A 15313-nucleotide genomic window follows, 5' to 3' on the forward strand; every position below is an offset into this window, starting at 1 on the left:
AACTTTAATGACCACAAACTTAATCAAGTTTCTTTTATAAGGCAATTTTCATAAAATGGATAACAGCACGTTCTTCTCCACCTTAATAAAACCTTATTTGCTCCACGTGGGCTGAGGGACTCTGACACGGTTAATAAGATGTTTACCTAGAGCTGAACGCCCTGCAACGCAACCAGCCTCCCAACCGCGCTCGCATTCCAAATCCAGCATAATTACAAGCCGGGTTGATTAATTATGTCTCAACAATATGCTGCACTCCAACGCCACAAGGGCTAATTAACAGAATGAACAAGATGGGTAGGAACAGTTATTAGGAGGTTCAAGCTCGCGCTCTGAATTTGCCAAAGCTGTTTACGGTCCCAGCAAAAAAAGGGGCAGAAAACAGGCTGCATCAGACGGAGAGCCAGATCACAGGTAACACCGGCACACAGCTCCAGCACATACAGCGGGAAAAGCCTACTGAGGCTACAGCGAGTGCACCGCTCCGTGTTCGGAGCACCTGGCTGCGCACCTGACAACGCACACAGCAGAGACGGCGTGTAGTGAAATCCATCTGCCTTATTAACTGGTCCTGCTCGCTGTGCATCCTACCCGCAACTCATCTCATCTCTGCAGCTTCGGCCCGCAGCCATTCCTATCGCAGGACTCAGATCAGGTCTGCCTACAAGCAATCTGACCTTGACAACGCAGGGATGATATACGATCTGACCCTGGGATAAGGAAGATGAGGCACATTCCAGATGGGGGTTCAATTAGCGGAGTGTCCCTGACATCTGAGATTAAAGCAGATGTTTTTGCACGAAAATACACTGATTTCAAAGCTTTTCCTCCCTTCGAATGTATTATGCATAACACTAATGGCATCCTTTACTCTACAACTTCATTATTATTGCATATTTTTACACAAGCTCAGTAAAAAGTGCATGAGAATACATGCTCACCATGCATGGTGACCCATCGGGGTTAATAGCTTTTAAAGGTTGCACAGATACCCACGACCCCTCTAATGAATGCCTTGATTATGGAAATACCCACGACTTCTGGAACATGAACATTGTCTGTATTGGCCAACGCTCTAACAAGATGTGAGCTTCTCTTAATCACCAGGGAGGGTATTACAGAACCATCGTGAATGCAGAATCTCATTAAGACGAGGGGGTTGCCATTACAATAAAGTCATCTCATAAATCAGATGAAATCCATATACAGCTTGCCATCAGGAGCCACCCTCCCCCAGAGAGCCTTTTCTGTGGATCTGTGATAATGACAGCACTTTACTGGGGATCACTGAAGTCACCATCTTTTTTCTTCAAAAAAACAACTAGAGGGTTGTAATTAATTGCTGCAATGAACTCGGGCAGCCTTGTTTGTTTCTTTGGGATTCATTAATACACGGGGCACTTAGTAGGATGTGAAAGCAGGTAATTTTCTCCTCTTTCCTGAGCTATTAGCCACTATATCTTGAATGCAAGAGAGCCATCCAAGACAATCAGAAGGCAGAACAAAGCATTTTCTTATGTGGACTGCATCAATAAGGCACAGCCCTGTGGTGCATTTCTTTTTTAATCTGAAACGAAGGTGTTCGACAGGCTTTGGAAGCAAAATAGCTTTCAAGAAAATGGAAATTCCCTACAGCTCTGAAGGAATACTTTATATTTTCAGAATTGAATCTAATTTTGTTGCGCTGCCTGACTGAGCACTTTGAGAGGTCATATTCTAAGACATGTGTAGTCTACTGTTGTGCTGTCACTGTCTTCTGCTCACCGTCTTCATCAGTATGTGTGTCTGCAGAGTACATTAAGACTTCACACTCGGTGTACTTTAAGATTAAAGTGACTCTGATCTTACCTCCCACTATTTTGCACTCAGACACAGCGTGACAGCAGAGCTAGTGGCAACATTATTTAATATTCTTGGCTGGTGGCGGAGTAATGTGCAACCCGCAGCCCATCTGTCCAGTGGGAGAAGCAGATCATCCGCCAAAAGATCTCAACGTGTGCTGAAGATTTTCCCAAAGCTCGCAGAGTTTGTGTAAGGCTCAGAAGCGACCCAGAGAAGGCGTAGTTATCTAGAATAGCCTTAGAATTACAGTTAATCACTGAGGTCCGTAAATGCATCACTCATACTGTCACACAGCTACAGTATTTGAACGCTGCATGGTCTAACGTGCGGCAGCCTGTCAGTCAAAACATGCCACCTCTTCAGCCTACCTGTCACAGAGCGATACTGAGATCCGGTGCAGGTGGCGGCGGCAGCAGGTTGATCCAGTTCCGAGCTGGGAGCTTCAGACTCTCCAGTCCCCCAGGAGCGGAATCAGCACAGCACGGAACTGTTGAGCGTCCTGCTCCGGCGGCGCTGCTGCAGCTCGGTCCGCCGACGGCGCCAGCTGGAGGGGCTCAAAACGCCAACTTCTCCTCCGGGGGGGGGCGACCCCGCACTCGTTTTACGGGCCCTCCGATATGATTAAGTTACAAAGCTGGCATCGCGCAAACACACGTACCGTCCGGGCGCGTCCGTGAAAATAATCTGAGGCGGAGTGTCCCGCCGCCCCCTCGCGTCTGTCCTCCAAATTTCCAAGATCTCTCACTCGCCGGCTCCCCTTTATTATCCAGCATGCACCTCTCTCACAGAGAGCGCCGTGGACCGCACACCATCACTCCCCGCCGCTCCGACAGCCACACAGATCTACTGAAAGGCTCCGATGGCGAATTAAAGCGCCCCTGTTGCACTTACAGTGAGTTCATCTCGCAGTGACCCCCCTGCCGGTGTTTCATCCGTGCACGATCGCCACAGTGCCACTACAGCTCCTCGGGTTTTGCACAGTTTTTTTGTCTGATCGTTGAGGGCCGCTTCCCACACTTATGATCCCGATCTCCACACCGGAGCAGCGCGAGTGACAAAGGTGCGCTTCGAGCGCCGTGCGAACAATGTGGGTTACATCAGGAGCTGATGGCAGTTCAGGCTGCCTTCAGGTGGACAAAGGCACTTTACAGAGACATGTTCCTCATTTTAGAGTCGCGACCTGCCGCATACCACATGTCAGAGGGCAATTAAACGCTTGGTTTTATTATTTTTTATGAACATGAGCTTGCGATTGTGATTGCTGCCCTTAGTCCAGAAGAAGATCCAGATCCAAATGAGGAAAAATCTATAAATCTGAGTGCAGAAAATGTGACCTACAATCTCATCAGAGACATCGGTTTATCCGGTGTTACTCAGATGCATTAACAATGAACGCAGCCTCTAAACACAGACAGCAGAAATCACCCAGCACGATCCCCGCTGCGCTCCGACTTCCCACCACCCCCCCGACAGAGAGCTCGCCCTTACCGGGTGGCGGCACCGCGCTCTTCCCCTCTCTGGTAATTTTCCTTTTCACACCACGGCCGGGCATTTGCGAATGAATTCAGCGTGGAAGCGCAGGTCTCCCCGTCGGGATATGAGTGATGAATGTGCGTGTTAAATTGTCCATTTTCCATATCCACAACAGTCCACACACGACCCGCCCCCGGGCGGTACTGATTGGTCCAGAGGCTCCTCGACGTCTCCGTCGCACCGTAAAGAAAAACACACACATCTGGATGCGACCCAGCGCAACTGGAGCGCGTTGGAAACACCGAATTACGCACAGGAAGTGAAGCGGTGTTTCTCTAGGCCCCTTTAAATGCAGCCTGGTGTTTGTTGTGACCGAAGATAACAATCCTGTCACCTCTGCGGAAAATATGGTTTCAAATGCACCACTGTAAATACTGTCCCTCACACAAAATCACCATCATGGTGGCTGTGATGAGGATTTTGTATGCGGGACACCAGTCTGAGAGGACGCTGTTCTTTCAGTGGCTTAATTTTTGCCATTAAAACAAGAGTTTTCAGCCAATAGTAATAAGCGACGTGAGGCTAAAAATTAAATTACAATCAGTAGCAGGCTTCATTATTTTGGCAACAGACAAACACATTAAACGCGCTCCACAAATTAAAGGTCTGCGTGGGGAGGCCCGAGGAGCCAATTAGATGCTGAGACTCAGTGGTAGCTGTTTTCAAACGCACCACAAGCAGTAAACTTAATGGAGTTGATGCAGCGAGTGTCTTGTGAATGTCTTTGCACGTTTAATGTGGCACAACACGATGATGTCAGGGGGGACAGCTGAGAGTGACAGAGCGCCTCGTTTGCACAGTACAATCTGCATTTCTGAGACTCTTGCGCCGCTCTGCGTCCGGATAAAGAGCGTCCTCCTCCCTCCCCTCCCCTCTCCTGTCATATCCGTGTGGCTCCGGGAGAATATCTCATCTCTGGATCTGTCTCCTGGCTCCAGCGGAGCGCTGAACCGAACCCAGCGTGGAGAGAGGCATGCTGGGCAAGCGAGACTAATCACTGAGCAGCAGCGCGGAGGCTTTCTGAGGATTAGTGACAGCTGCCACAGCCTGAATGTGGTTTCAGCGTGTTACAGGAAAATGGAAGGAAAAAAGAGTGCATTAAGAATCAAATTGCCATAATTGGTTAAAAAGGCTAATTAAATGGATAAATAGTATTAAACCCCGACACTGTCAATGAATGGTTGGACTTAAATGATATCTGATTGATTATTTAAATAGTTGAAGATTAACCTCTAACTGTTTGAACTCTAACACTCTATTATCCAGTATTTTGTTTTGAAGGTCAGTGTAATCTGGTGGATGAATAAAATGATTCTTGTTGCAAATTGTGCGTTGACAGGATTTGAATGGAATGGTGTTACCCAAAGCCCAATATGAGCGCTGAAATTAAATTAGCCCTATCAGTTTGGTTGGAAACCCACAACCACCCCTTCATGGACCACTGCTTGTCCCTATAGAGAGCATAGCAAGTAAAAGGGAAAGAAATATATATAATAATAATAGATACACAGAGTGTGTGTGTGTGTGTGTGTGTGTGTGTGTGTGTGTGTGTGTGCCCTACTTATTTGAAGGGGATGCTATGAAATATTTTAATTAAAGATTATAATTTAGAATCGGTTGAGGGTAAGCATTTACGAGTGCAGGTAATGTCAAGTTTGATGGTGATATCTCCCACATTTCCTTGTACCTGAACGCAGCATCAGGCTCTTCCCAAACCAGAAGTGAAACCAGGTCAAATTTACTTTTGGTACCAGAATTTCGCCTGGCAGGCAACACCTTCAACTTCCTGCTACTGTCTCCAGTCGTCCAGACAACAACTAGTCGACCGGACAAATATTATCTGTGTTCATTGAGAAAGGTACGCTCCTGGTTCGAATTATAAAACATGCAGCATTCAGAGTTTCTTTTGAAACTACTGTGGCTGGTTTTATGGCAGGGTTCAGCTGGTTGAGCGTTGACTTTCAAACTGTTTCATGCAACAAATACAAATTATTTCTTTTCAGGAAGCTAAACCAGGCACACCTGAGATTCAATCATGAACTAAAACCTGGAACTTCCACCTTTAGCAATGTGTTGACATGCTGGAGGACTTTGATTTCTGTGTATTCGTGAACGTGATCTTTGACCTCAGCTCTGTCTGTTCTGGCTGCAGCAGGCAAACATAACCAGCATGCTGGCACCGCAGGCAAACCGGGTCATGGTGCTCGGAGAATGGGAGGAAGACTGGCAGGAGGACAGGATTGACTTCCATCAGCCTCAAGTACACAAGTAAATGCCCCACGTGTAACTACGTCCTCGGTGCAATAGGGGAAAATAAAAGCCTTCCAAGTGCATGTGTGATTTGACAAGATTACATTTTTATTCAGTTTTTCATGGAGTTAGAAGCTTGAAATGGGTCTAATGTTTTGCTTTAAATACTTTTTTTTCTCTCGACAGGATGCTGGAGAACAATATTGATAAAGTTGTTGCCGGGCGGACTGGAGTTCGCTTCTTCTTCCCTCTTTGTGGGAAAGCTGTTGATATGAAGTGGTATGAAAAAAACACATCCAATAAGCACAATCACAGTTGATGCTTGCATTTTCAGTTGTAATTTCTGCTACGTATGGACACCCTGAGATTAAACATTTTCTCAGTGAAGATCACGGCGTGCTGTTAAACTCCTGCTACTTCCTGTGTGAATCCCAGGCTAGCAGACATGGGCCACTCAGTGGTCGGGGTGGAGATATCTGAAAAGGCTGTGAAACAGTTCTTTGAGGAGAACAATTTGACCTACACGGAGGAGCCCGTCCCTGCCATACCTGGAGCAAAGGTTTACAAGGTAGGTGGAAACACGTGCACTGAGGAAGAAACGTGTTAGAGATATGGACAAAATAGTTCATCCATATTGTGTTTGTTCCACAGAGCTCAGAGAGAAATATCTCTTTATATCAATGTGACCTGTACAACTTCTCCAGGTGAGTAAACTGTATGTTTTTTCCCCTTTAGAGATGTTAAATAACTTGCACAGGTTATGTTGAACACAAACTCTGTCTTTATATTTCACAGTTCCATTGAGGGTCAGTTCGGGGCCATTTGGGACAGGGGCTCTCTGGTGGCCATCAACCCAAAAGACAGAGAAAAGTAAGCTGAGATTTGACCCTCCATTGAGATTCTGTTTAAAGACTCAACATCGCAGATGAGTTTCATTTTAAAACCTATTGTTCATCATTTGAAAAAGGACACTTTAATTAAAACCTCTTGGAACTGCATAATTTAAGCTGTTCTAAGGAAATAACATCAGGTAATTGATTAAATTTTACAGTTTACATATGCTCCGTGTTGTCTTACTACATTGTCTCTCACAATACCACAGATATGCTGCTCTCATTACTTCTCTCATGGCCAAAGACTGCAGATACCTTTTGGCCACAATGTTGTACAATCCTGAGTTATATCCAGGTAACTGTCTGTATTTTGTGTGAAACATCAGATGCTGTGGAGAGAGTCAGACACACCTCCAGTCTTAAAACATGGTGTTTGTATGAGATATTTATGACTGTATTTGTCTTTCAGGTCCTCCCTTCTTTGTGCCTGATGAGCAGGTACAAAGCCTATTTGGTGAGTGTTTTTAAGAACAATCATGTACTCAGTCATAAAGCTTAGGCCTATAAATGAACCAAAACATGAACAGCACTGTGACACCTGCTATGGACTATGGAGGCTGGGTTTGCAGTTCTTAATGGGACATTTCTTTTCCTCAGGGACCAGCTGTGATATTGAACTGCTGCAGTCTGTGGATGCCCCGACGGCTGGAACACAGGTCCTGGGGCTGGACTCCCTGACTGAAAATTTACACCTTGTCACTCGAAAGGACATTTAAAAACAAACTTGTACATTTATAGAGCTTAGAAAAGCAGATCCTGAGTATTTTATTGCTAACACAGGATGTAGGCAATTTTTGCCTATACCTGCTTTTCTAATGCTTAGACATCCAATTGATTCTGTTCTATTTTTGGGGAAATGAAAGTGCGTAGGAATTAAACACTGAGAGTTTTTAATAACTGTTTTCGGACTTGTGCATTTTCAAAAACCCTCTAAGAACTAAGTTTTAAATGACTGTCAAAATTTTAAAAATTTTATCACAAGATGTCTGTGGCTTTATTGAAACTAGTTGGATAGCTGTTGTGCTTTTCTGCCAATATTAACAGCTGCAAAAAGGCACCTTTTTATATATTATAATAGCTATTAACATAGAAGTTAGGTAAGAAAACTGAATTTACAACAAAAATACATAGAAAACAGAATGTGTGCTATACAATAACATTATTATTATCATTATATTTCAAGGTACAATGTTAAGATAGATACTCAAAAGTGAATCTATATCTCTCTATCTATACAGTAGATATAGTGCGTGTGTAAGATAAGACAGGATAGAATAAAATAAGATAAGATAAGATAAGATATGCTTTATTAATCCCCAGCTGGGGAAATTCGGGTGTTACAAGCAGCAGGTAATGGCAGTTGGAAAAAAATAGCAACAGAAATAGAGAAATACAAAATACAAAATAAAAGCTGACTATATATATATATATATATATATATATGTACATTTTATACAAAGGGCTATGTCAGAGAGAAAAATATGTAAAAAAAAATATATATTGCTAAGATAAATTACCATAAAGATATACTGCCAAAAATTCTGTGGAATTTCACAGACTATACACAAATTGCACATGGTGGGTAAAATGACTACAGCATTAATGCAGTTGCACAGAAATATAAATATGTATATGTCACAGCAGAATACTATTGTGTATTGATATGTAGAGTACTCAATGAGAGTGGGAAAGAGTAGTATTGCAAGGATCACTGCAAAAAACAGTCCGAATATGGAAACCAGTGCTAAGTTAGGCAACGCTGGAGTTAAACACTCTGACAGTTGCTGGAATGAAGGACCTGTGGTAACTCCTTCCTACAGGGTGGATGCAGCAGTCTGTTACTGAAGGAGCTGCTGAGGGCCCCCACTGTGTCATGCAGGGGGTGGGAGAGGTTGTCCATGATCGATGTAAGCTTGGCTAACATCCTCCTCTCACCTACATCCTCGGTGGTGTCCAGAGGGCAGTCCAGGACAGAGCCAGGTCTCCTGACCAGTTTGTCAAGCCTTTTCCTGTCCCACTCAGAGTTTCCACAGCCCCAGCAGACCACTGCGTAAAAGACTGCAGATGCAACCACAGAGTCAGATTTTAGTAATGTCCTACATACTCCAAAGGACCTCAGTCTTCTCAGTAGATGGAGATGACTTTGACCCTTCCTGTACAGGGCATCAGTGTTCATGGACCAGTCCAGTTTATTGTTTAGGTGTACACCCAGGTATTTGTACTCCTTCACAATCTCAATGTCCAAACCCTGGATGCACACCGGTGTAGTCTGTGGTGCTTTCCTGTGGAAGTCAATCACCATCTCCTTAGTCTTGCTGGCGTTTATGTGCAACTGGTTTATTCCACACCAGTCAACAAAGAGATAACTTCCCTGTATTTCAAATTGTTCCCCTGTGATACACATCCAATGATGGCTGTATCGTCAGAGAACTTCTGGAGGTGGCAGCCGGTTGTGTTGTGTCTGAAGTCCGATGTGCAAAGGGTGAAGAGGAAAGGAGAGAGCACAGTACCCTGTGGAGCCCTGGTAATGCATACTGCCACATCCGACACACAGTCATGAAGCCTCACATACTGTGGTCTGTTGGTGAGGTAGTCGATTGTCTATGCAGCCAGGTGACAGTCTACTCCGGCTCCTTCCTTCTTCCCAATCAGCAGTGATGGCTGGATAGTGTTGAAAGCACTGGAGAAGTCAAAAAACAGGATCCTCATTGTGTTACCAGTGCTCTCCAGGTGGGAAAGAGAGCGATGGAGAAGGTAGATGATGGCGTATTCCACACCAGAATCAAACCTGTTAAAAAAAAAACAGATTCAGCTCATTTGCCCATTCTTGGTCTCCAGATTCTGGGCCCCTGCTGCTGTCACTGCTGTGGCCTGAGATGGTTTTCAGGCCCCTCCAAACCTCCCTGGCGTTGTTCCCCTGCAGGCACTCCTCCAGCTTCCTCCTATAGCTCTCCCTGCCTTCCCCAATCTCTCTTTTCAGCGCCCTCTGCACCCTTTTCTTCTCATTCAGTAGAGTTTTCAGTTCAGGGGACACCGAGGGTTTGTTGTTTGGGAAACGCAGCACCTTCCTGATCGGCATAGTGTTGTCCACACAGAAGTTAATGTAGTCCGGTTTTCAAACAACACTTCCCAATCGGTGGTGTCAAAACAGTCCCTCAGTGCCATACTGGATTCATGTGACCATGTCTTCACATTCCTGATGGTTGGCTGTTGTTTACTCACCAAGGGTTTGTAAGTAGGTAGCAGATAAACCAGGTTGTGATCAGATCTGTCCAGTGGGGGGAGGGGTGAAGAGCTGTAAGGGTCCTTTGTGTTTGCATACAATAAGTCCAGTGTTTTATTGTCTCTGGTGTGGCATTTGACATACTGGGTGAAGGTGGGGAGAGTTGAAGACAGGGAAGTATGGTCGAAATCTCCAGAGATGAGGAGAAAGGTCTGGGGGTGTGATGTCTGCAGCTTTGAGACCACAGTGTGTAGCAGCTTGCATGCTGCTGCCGTGTCGACCGAGGGGGGGGGTTTGCACAGTTATCGTGATGACATGCGAGAACTCCGAGAGGTAATACGGCCGAATGCTAACAGCTAGCAGCTCAATGTCTCTTGTGCATCGCTGCTCCTTTACACTGATATGTGGGGGTTACACCATCTCTTGTTCACAAACAGCGCTATGCCTCCACCCTCCCTCTTACCGCACTCCGTTGCTCGCCTGTCAGCTCTCAGCAGATGAAAATTGTACAAAGCGACATGCGTGTCTGGCGTGAGTTCGTTCAGCCAGCTGAGAGTATACTCGTTTTGCACAGCGCTAACAGCTGGTCCCGAGTGTAAGCAATTGAGTGGCTGAATGGATCACCCGATGTTGTTTTTAAAAGTCCACAAAAGAGTAAAAAGCAAATCACTAGTCTCACCAGTTGTACATCCGCAGGTACACACGACCAACTGAAACTAGTGAAGGAAGCTGCTGTAAGTAGTTGCCACTCGTGCGGCGCCATCTTATATTTACCTTTAGTGTATCCTACTTAGTAGAAGGGAATGCTTTGTAATATTGTGACTGTTAAGTAGGATCCTGAAATATCCTACATTCCCATGAACCTGAATGCAGCATCAGGCTCCTCTCAAACCAGAAGAGGAACCAGGTTAGGTTCTACTTTTCCTCCCAGAATTTCGCCTGTCAGGCAACACCTTCTTCAACGTCCTGCCGTACCACAAGTCTTGGGCCTGGACTCCCTGACTATAAATGTACACCTCGTCACTCTAAAGGACATTTAAAAACAAACTTGTAAATTTAGAGCTTAGAAAAGCAGATCCTAGATATTTTATTGCTCACACAGGATGTAGGCAATTTTTGCCTATACTTGTTTTTCTAATGCTTAGACATCCAATTTACTCTGTTCCATTTTGGGGGAAATGAAGGTGCGTGGAAATTAAACACAGAGAGTTTTTAACAACTGTTTTTAGAGTTGCGCATTTTCAAAAAATCTCCAAGAACTACAATTTACAAAGTTGTAGGTGACTGTCAAAATAAAATAACTTTTTGTACCAAGATGTCTGTGGCTTTATTGAAACCAGCTGTGTAGCAGTTGTGCTTTTCTACCAATATTAACAGCTGCAAAAAAACAACACTTTTTTATGTATTAAAATAGATATTTTCTAAAAGCCAAATTTACAACAAAGATGCACAGAAAACAGAATGTATGCTATACAATAACATATTATTATCATTATCATTATATTTGAAGGTACAGTGTTATAATAGATACTCAAAAGTGAATTTCTATCTCTCTATCTATAGATATAGATATTCTATATATCTACATATATATAGTGTGTGTAACCTACTTAGCGAAAGGGAATGCTTTGTAATATTGTCGCTGTCAAGTAGGATTCTGAAATCTCCTACATTCCCATGTACCTGAAAGCAGCATCAGGCTCCTCCCAAACCAGAAGTGAAGCCAGGTCATGTCTAGTTTTCCTCCCAGAATTTCGTCTGTCAGGCAACACCTTCTTCAGCGTCCCGCCGCTGTCGCTGCACTCGTCCAAAACATTGTCGGACATGGAAGCCCTGACAGACTAAACTCGGGATTAAATATATTCGTCACATTACCTTGTATTGACTGGAAGGTTTGCACGATCAACGCCTCCGCTGCTGTGTTGCTGGACAAATAAAACCTGTGTTCATTGAAAAAGGTACGCTCCTGGTGAGACTTTGCAAACATGCGGCGTTCAGAGTTTCCTCTTAAAGTCCTGTGGCTGCTTTTCTGGCAGGCTGCTGCTGGGTAAGCGTGGACTTTCAAACTCCTCATGTGTTACGAACACAATCACTTCTGCTGCGACTATGATGCGATTATGTGACATAATAGATCGATCTCATTCTTCACAGCACGGCGGTAAAATCTAATTGATTTACAAGAGGACGGACTTTTGATGTTATGCAAGCCGTTTGGTCGTTTACCCGTGACGTCACAGTTTGCTTCTGCACGTGTCAAATACAAACTATTTCATTTCAGGAAGCTAAACCAGTCACACCTGAGACAAAATCATGAAGATATGAGCTATAACTTTCCCCCTCAGCAGTGTGTTTACATTTCAGAGGACTTTGGTTACTGTGTGTAACTGAATGTGACCTTTGACCTCAGCAGATTTTCCTTTAGAGCCAGCTGCTCTGGAATCAGTCAGAATCATGGTTTTGGGACCCCGCAAAATTGACTTGTTTGTTCAGATTCTCAGTGCACCCTTTCAAACTTGTTTTAGTGCAGGAACATGTGATCTGTATCCAGATACAGGTGTGAACGCTCTCCTCTCTGCTCTTTGTTACCCCGCAGTAGTTGGAGTCAGGCGAACATAACCAGCATGCTGGCACCGCAGGCGAACCGGGTCATGGTGCTCGGAGAATGGGAGGAACGCTGGCAGGAGGACAGGATTGGCTTCCATCAGCCTCAAGTACACAAGTAAAAGCCCCACGTGTAACTACGTCCTCGGTGCAATAGGGGAAAATAAAAGCCTTCCAAGTGCATGTGTGATTTAACAAGATTACATGAACTGTAAATGCACATTACCGCTCCAGTGATCCAATCAACATCACTTGTTTACAAGGCACATACAGACTATCAACGAGGCTGATTCAGTCCAAACATCACCACCTCACATTGCATGTTTTTAAGTGTTTTTCATGGAGTTAGAAGCTTGAAATGGGTCTGATGTTTTGCTTTAAATGTTTTTTTTTTCTCTCGACAGGATGCTGGAGAACAATATTGATAAAGTTGTTGCCGGGCGGACTGGAGTTCGCTTCTTCTTCCCTCTTTGTGGGAAAGCTGTTGATATGAAGTGGTATGAAAAAAACACATCCAATAAGCACAATCACAGTTGATGCATTTTCAGTTGTAATTTCTGCTACGTATGGACACCCTGAGATTAAACATTTTCTCAGTGAAGATCACGGCGTGCTGTTAAACTCCTGCTACTTCCTGTGTGAATCCCAGGCTAGCAGACATGGGCCACTCAGTGGTCGGGGTGGAGATATCTGAAAAGGCTGTGAAACAGTTCTTTGAGGAGAACAATTTGACCTACACGGAGGAGCCCGTCCCTGCCATACCTGGAGCAAAGGTTTACAAGGTAGGTGGAAACACGTGCACTGAGGAAGAAACGTGTTAGAGATATGGACAAAATAGTTCATCCATATTGTGTTTGTTCCACAGAGCTCAGAGAGAAATATCTCTTTATATCAATGTGACCTGTACAACTTCTCCAGGTGAGTAAACTGTATGTTTTTTCCCCTTTAGAGATGTTAAATAACTTGCACAGGTTCATGTTGAACACAAACTCTGTCTTTATATTTCACAGTTCCATTGAGGGTCAGTTCGGGGCCATTTGGGACAGGGGCTCTCTGGTGGCCATCAACCCAAAAGACAGAGAAAAGTAAGCTGAGATTTGACCCTCCATTGAATTCTGAGATTGTCTTTAAAGACTCAACATCGCAGATGAGTTTCATTTTAAAACCTATTGTTCATCATTTGAAAAAGGACACTTTAATTAAAACCTCTTGGAACTGCATAATTTAAGCTGTTCTAAGGAAATAACATCAGGTCATTGATTCAATTTTACAGTTTACATATGCTCCGTGTTGTCTTACTACATTGTCTCTCACAATACCACAGATATGCTGCTCTCATTACTTCTCTCATGGCCAAAGACTGCAGATACCTTTTGGACACCTTGTTGTACAATCCTGAGTTATATCCAGGTAACTGTCTGTATTTTGTGTGAAACATCAGATGTTGTGGGGAGAGTCAGACACACCTCTGGTCTTAAAACACGAGAAAATATATTTATTTTGCATTTTAAAATGGCTGCAGGGTGTTTATATGTGTTTGTATGAGATATTTTTGACTGTATTTGTCTTTCAGGTCCTCCTTTCTTTGTGCCTGATGAGCAGGTACAAAGCCTATTTGGTGAGTGTTTTTAAGAACCATCATGTACTCAGTCATAAAGCTTAGGCCTATAAATGAACCAAAACATGAACAGCACTGTGACACCTGCTATGGACTATGGAGGCTGGGTTTGCAGTTTTTAATGGGATATTTCTTTTCCTCAGGGACCAGCTGTGATATTGAACTGCTGCAGTCTGTGGATGCCCTGACAGACAGACAGCGAGGCTGGGGGCTGGACTCTCTCATTGAAAATGTACACCTTGTCACTCTAAAGGACATTTAAAAACAAACTTGCAAATTTAGAGAGCTTAGAAAAGCAGATCCTGAGTATTTTATTGTTACGGAGCCCCTAAATTGTCATGAAGAAAAAAAAAACTATATCTTGCGCACAAGATATGAAAACGTGCGCATGTTTAAGCTAAATTGTGCGCTCGAGATACAATTATTTCCCCCACTTTGACTTGTCCGTGCATACGGCTCTCGGTAGTGACCACTTCAGATGTTCGCAGTAACACACGTGGTACAATGGAGAGAAGAACTCAGCTAATTTACTTTTATTTTCACCTCGGAATGTCATATAATACATATAATGACATTCTTGTTGCTGTTGCCCGGAGACATAGGATAATCATCTGGAGGAGTACTTTGCTGCCCATACTGAAGAACAATAGGCTCAGCCGACGGAAGGAATATGCAGAGTTTAGGCCGTGTCATTGACTTTATCCAGGAACAATTACAGGGTCCGGGGAAGATGCATTGGATATCGATGGATGTTTACTAAGTGCAAAGAAAATGGCCTAAAAGTTAAAAAAGAAGAAGTAAGAGTCATATTGGCCGAGCTGGATCCAGAGGGGTCAGCATCAAGAGAGCAACGGAGACTTCTTAGAAGATAGTACTTTGCACACGTTTTATTATCTCGTGTGCCCGTTTTAGTATTTCGTGCGCACATTTTAATATCTCGTTTGACATTTTAGTATCTCGTGCGCACGATATAGTTTTTTTTTCTTCATGACACTTTAGGGGCTCCGTATATAGTTCACGCAGGATATAGGCAATTTTTGCCTATACCTGTTTTTCTAATGCTTAGATATCCAATTGATTCTGTTCCATAAAACCTCTAAGAAGTGTAATTTACAAAGTTGTAGATGACTGTCAAAATAAAATACTTTTTGTAACAAGATGTCTGTGGCTTTATTGGGACCAGCTGGGTAGCTGTTAAGTGAGAAAACAGAATTTACAACAAAGATGCACAGAAAACAGAACGAATGCTATATAATAACATTATTATTATTATTATTATTTGTGGTAGGAGTAGTAGTTTTATATTTCAATGTAAAGTAGATGTGCTGTACATCAACTTCATCAAAAAATCTC

The 15313-nt window shown here is 43.7% G+C and overlaps 3 protein-coding genes across 5 annotated transcripts in view; 2 read left to right on the forward strand and 1 right to left on the reverse strand.

Annotated features, from left to right (window-relative positions):
• LOC121619583 (exostosin-1c) overlaps nucleotides 1–3451 on the reverse strand; it is an 86241-nt gene extending 82790 nt beyond the window's left edge. Inside the window, exon 1 of one of the 2 annotated variants that reach the window (XM_041955395.1) lies at nucleotides 3331–3451. The gene's annotated coding sequence lies outside the window, so the exon portion shown is untranslated. Of the gene's footprint in view, nucleotides 1–2210; nucleotides 2275–3330 lie in introns of those variants that run through there. The other variant, XM_041955396.1, reaches the window with a different exon arrangement.
• A 1681-nt stretch (nucleotides 3452–5132) lies between these two features.
• On the forward strand, nucleotides 5133–7398 carry LOC121619788 (probable thiopurine S-methyltransferase). The gene is made up of 9 exons (XM_041955682.1): nucleotides 5133–5233; nucleotides 5528–5643; nucleotides 5812–5904; nucleotides 6061–6193; nucleotides 6277–6329; nucleotides 6421–6495; nucleotides 6728–6813; nucleotides 6928–6972; nucleotides 7116–7398. The coding sequence occupies exons 2-9, from the start codon at nucleotides 5546–5548 to the stop codon at nucleotides 7232–7234; spliced, it is 702 nt and encodes a 233-aa protein (XP_041811616.1). The 5' UTR covers nucleotides 5133–5233; nucleotides 5528–5545; the 3' UTR covers nucleotides 7235–7398.
• Nucleotides 7399–11512: 4114 nt separating this feature from the next.
• LOC121619693 (probable thiopurine S-methyltransferase) lies at nucleotides 11513–15119 on the forward strand. Of its 2 annotated transcripts, none has more exons than XM_041955551.1 (9): nucleotides 11513–11788; nucleotides 12335–12460; nucleotides 12747–12839; nucleotides 12992–13124; nucleotides 13208–13260; nucleotides 13353–13427; nucleotides 13667–13752; nucleotides 13916–13960; nucleotides 14104–15119. In XM_041955551.1, the coding sequence occupies exons 1-9, from the start codon at nucleotides 11727–11729 to the stop codon at nucleotides 14220–14222; spliced, it is 792 nt and encodes a 263-aa protein (XP_041811485.1). In that variant the 5' UTR covers nucleotides 11513–11726; the 3' UTR covers nucleotides 14223–15119. The 2 variants fall into 2 exon arrangements, with proteins under 2 accessions (XP_041811485.1, XP_041811487.1); XM_041955553.1 differs by having other exon boundaries at nucleotides 11513–11699.
• Nucleotides 15120–15313: the final 194 nt, after the last annotated feature.

This window comes from Chelmon rostratus, chromosome 16, assembly GCF_017976325.1.
Source record: "Chelmon rostratus isolate fCheRos1 chromosome 16, fCheRos1.pri, whole genome shotgun sequence".
Lineage (NCBI taxonomy): Eukaryota > Metazoa > Chordata > Actinopteri > Chaetodontiformes > Chaetodontidae > Chelmon > Chelmon rostratus.

Bases quoted from the DNA above. Each gene is read 5' to 3' on its own strand.
- LOC121619693 (XM_041955551.1), top strand. From the start codon at position 11,727: ATGCGGCGTTCAGAGTTTCCTCTTAAAGTCCTGTGGCTGCTTTTCTGG. The intron at 12,840-12,991 runs GTATGAAAAAAA...TGTGAATCCCAG, and splicing joins AAAGCTGTTGATATGAAGTG to GCTAGCAGACATGGGCCACT. The intron at 13,961-14,103 runs GTGAGTGTTTTT...TCTTTTCCTCAG, and splicing joins GCAGGTACAAAGCCTATTTG to GGACCAGCTGTGATATTGAA.
- LOC121619788 (XM_041955682.1), top strand. From the start codon at position 5,546: ATGCTGGCACCGCAGGCAAACCGGGTCATGGTGCTCGGAGAATGGGAG. The intron at 5,644-5,811 runs GTAAATGCCCCA...TTCTCTCGACAG, and splicing joins CATCAGCCTCAAGTACACAA to GATGCTGGAGAACAATATTG. The intron at 6,496-6,727 runs GTAAGCTGAGAT...ACAATACCACAG, and splicing joins AACCCAAAAGACAGAGAAAA to ATATGCTGCTCTCATTACTT.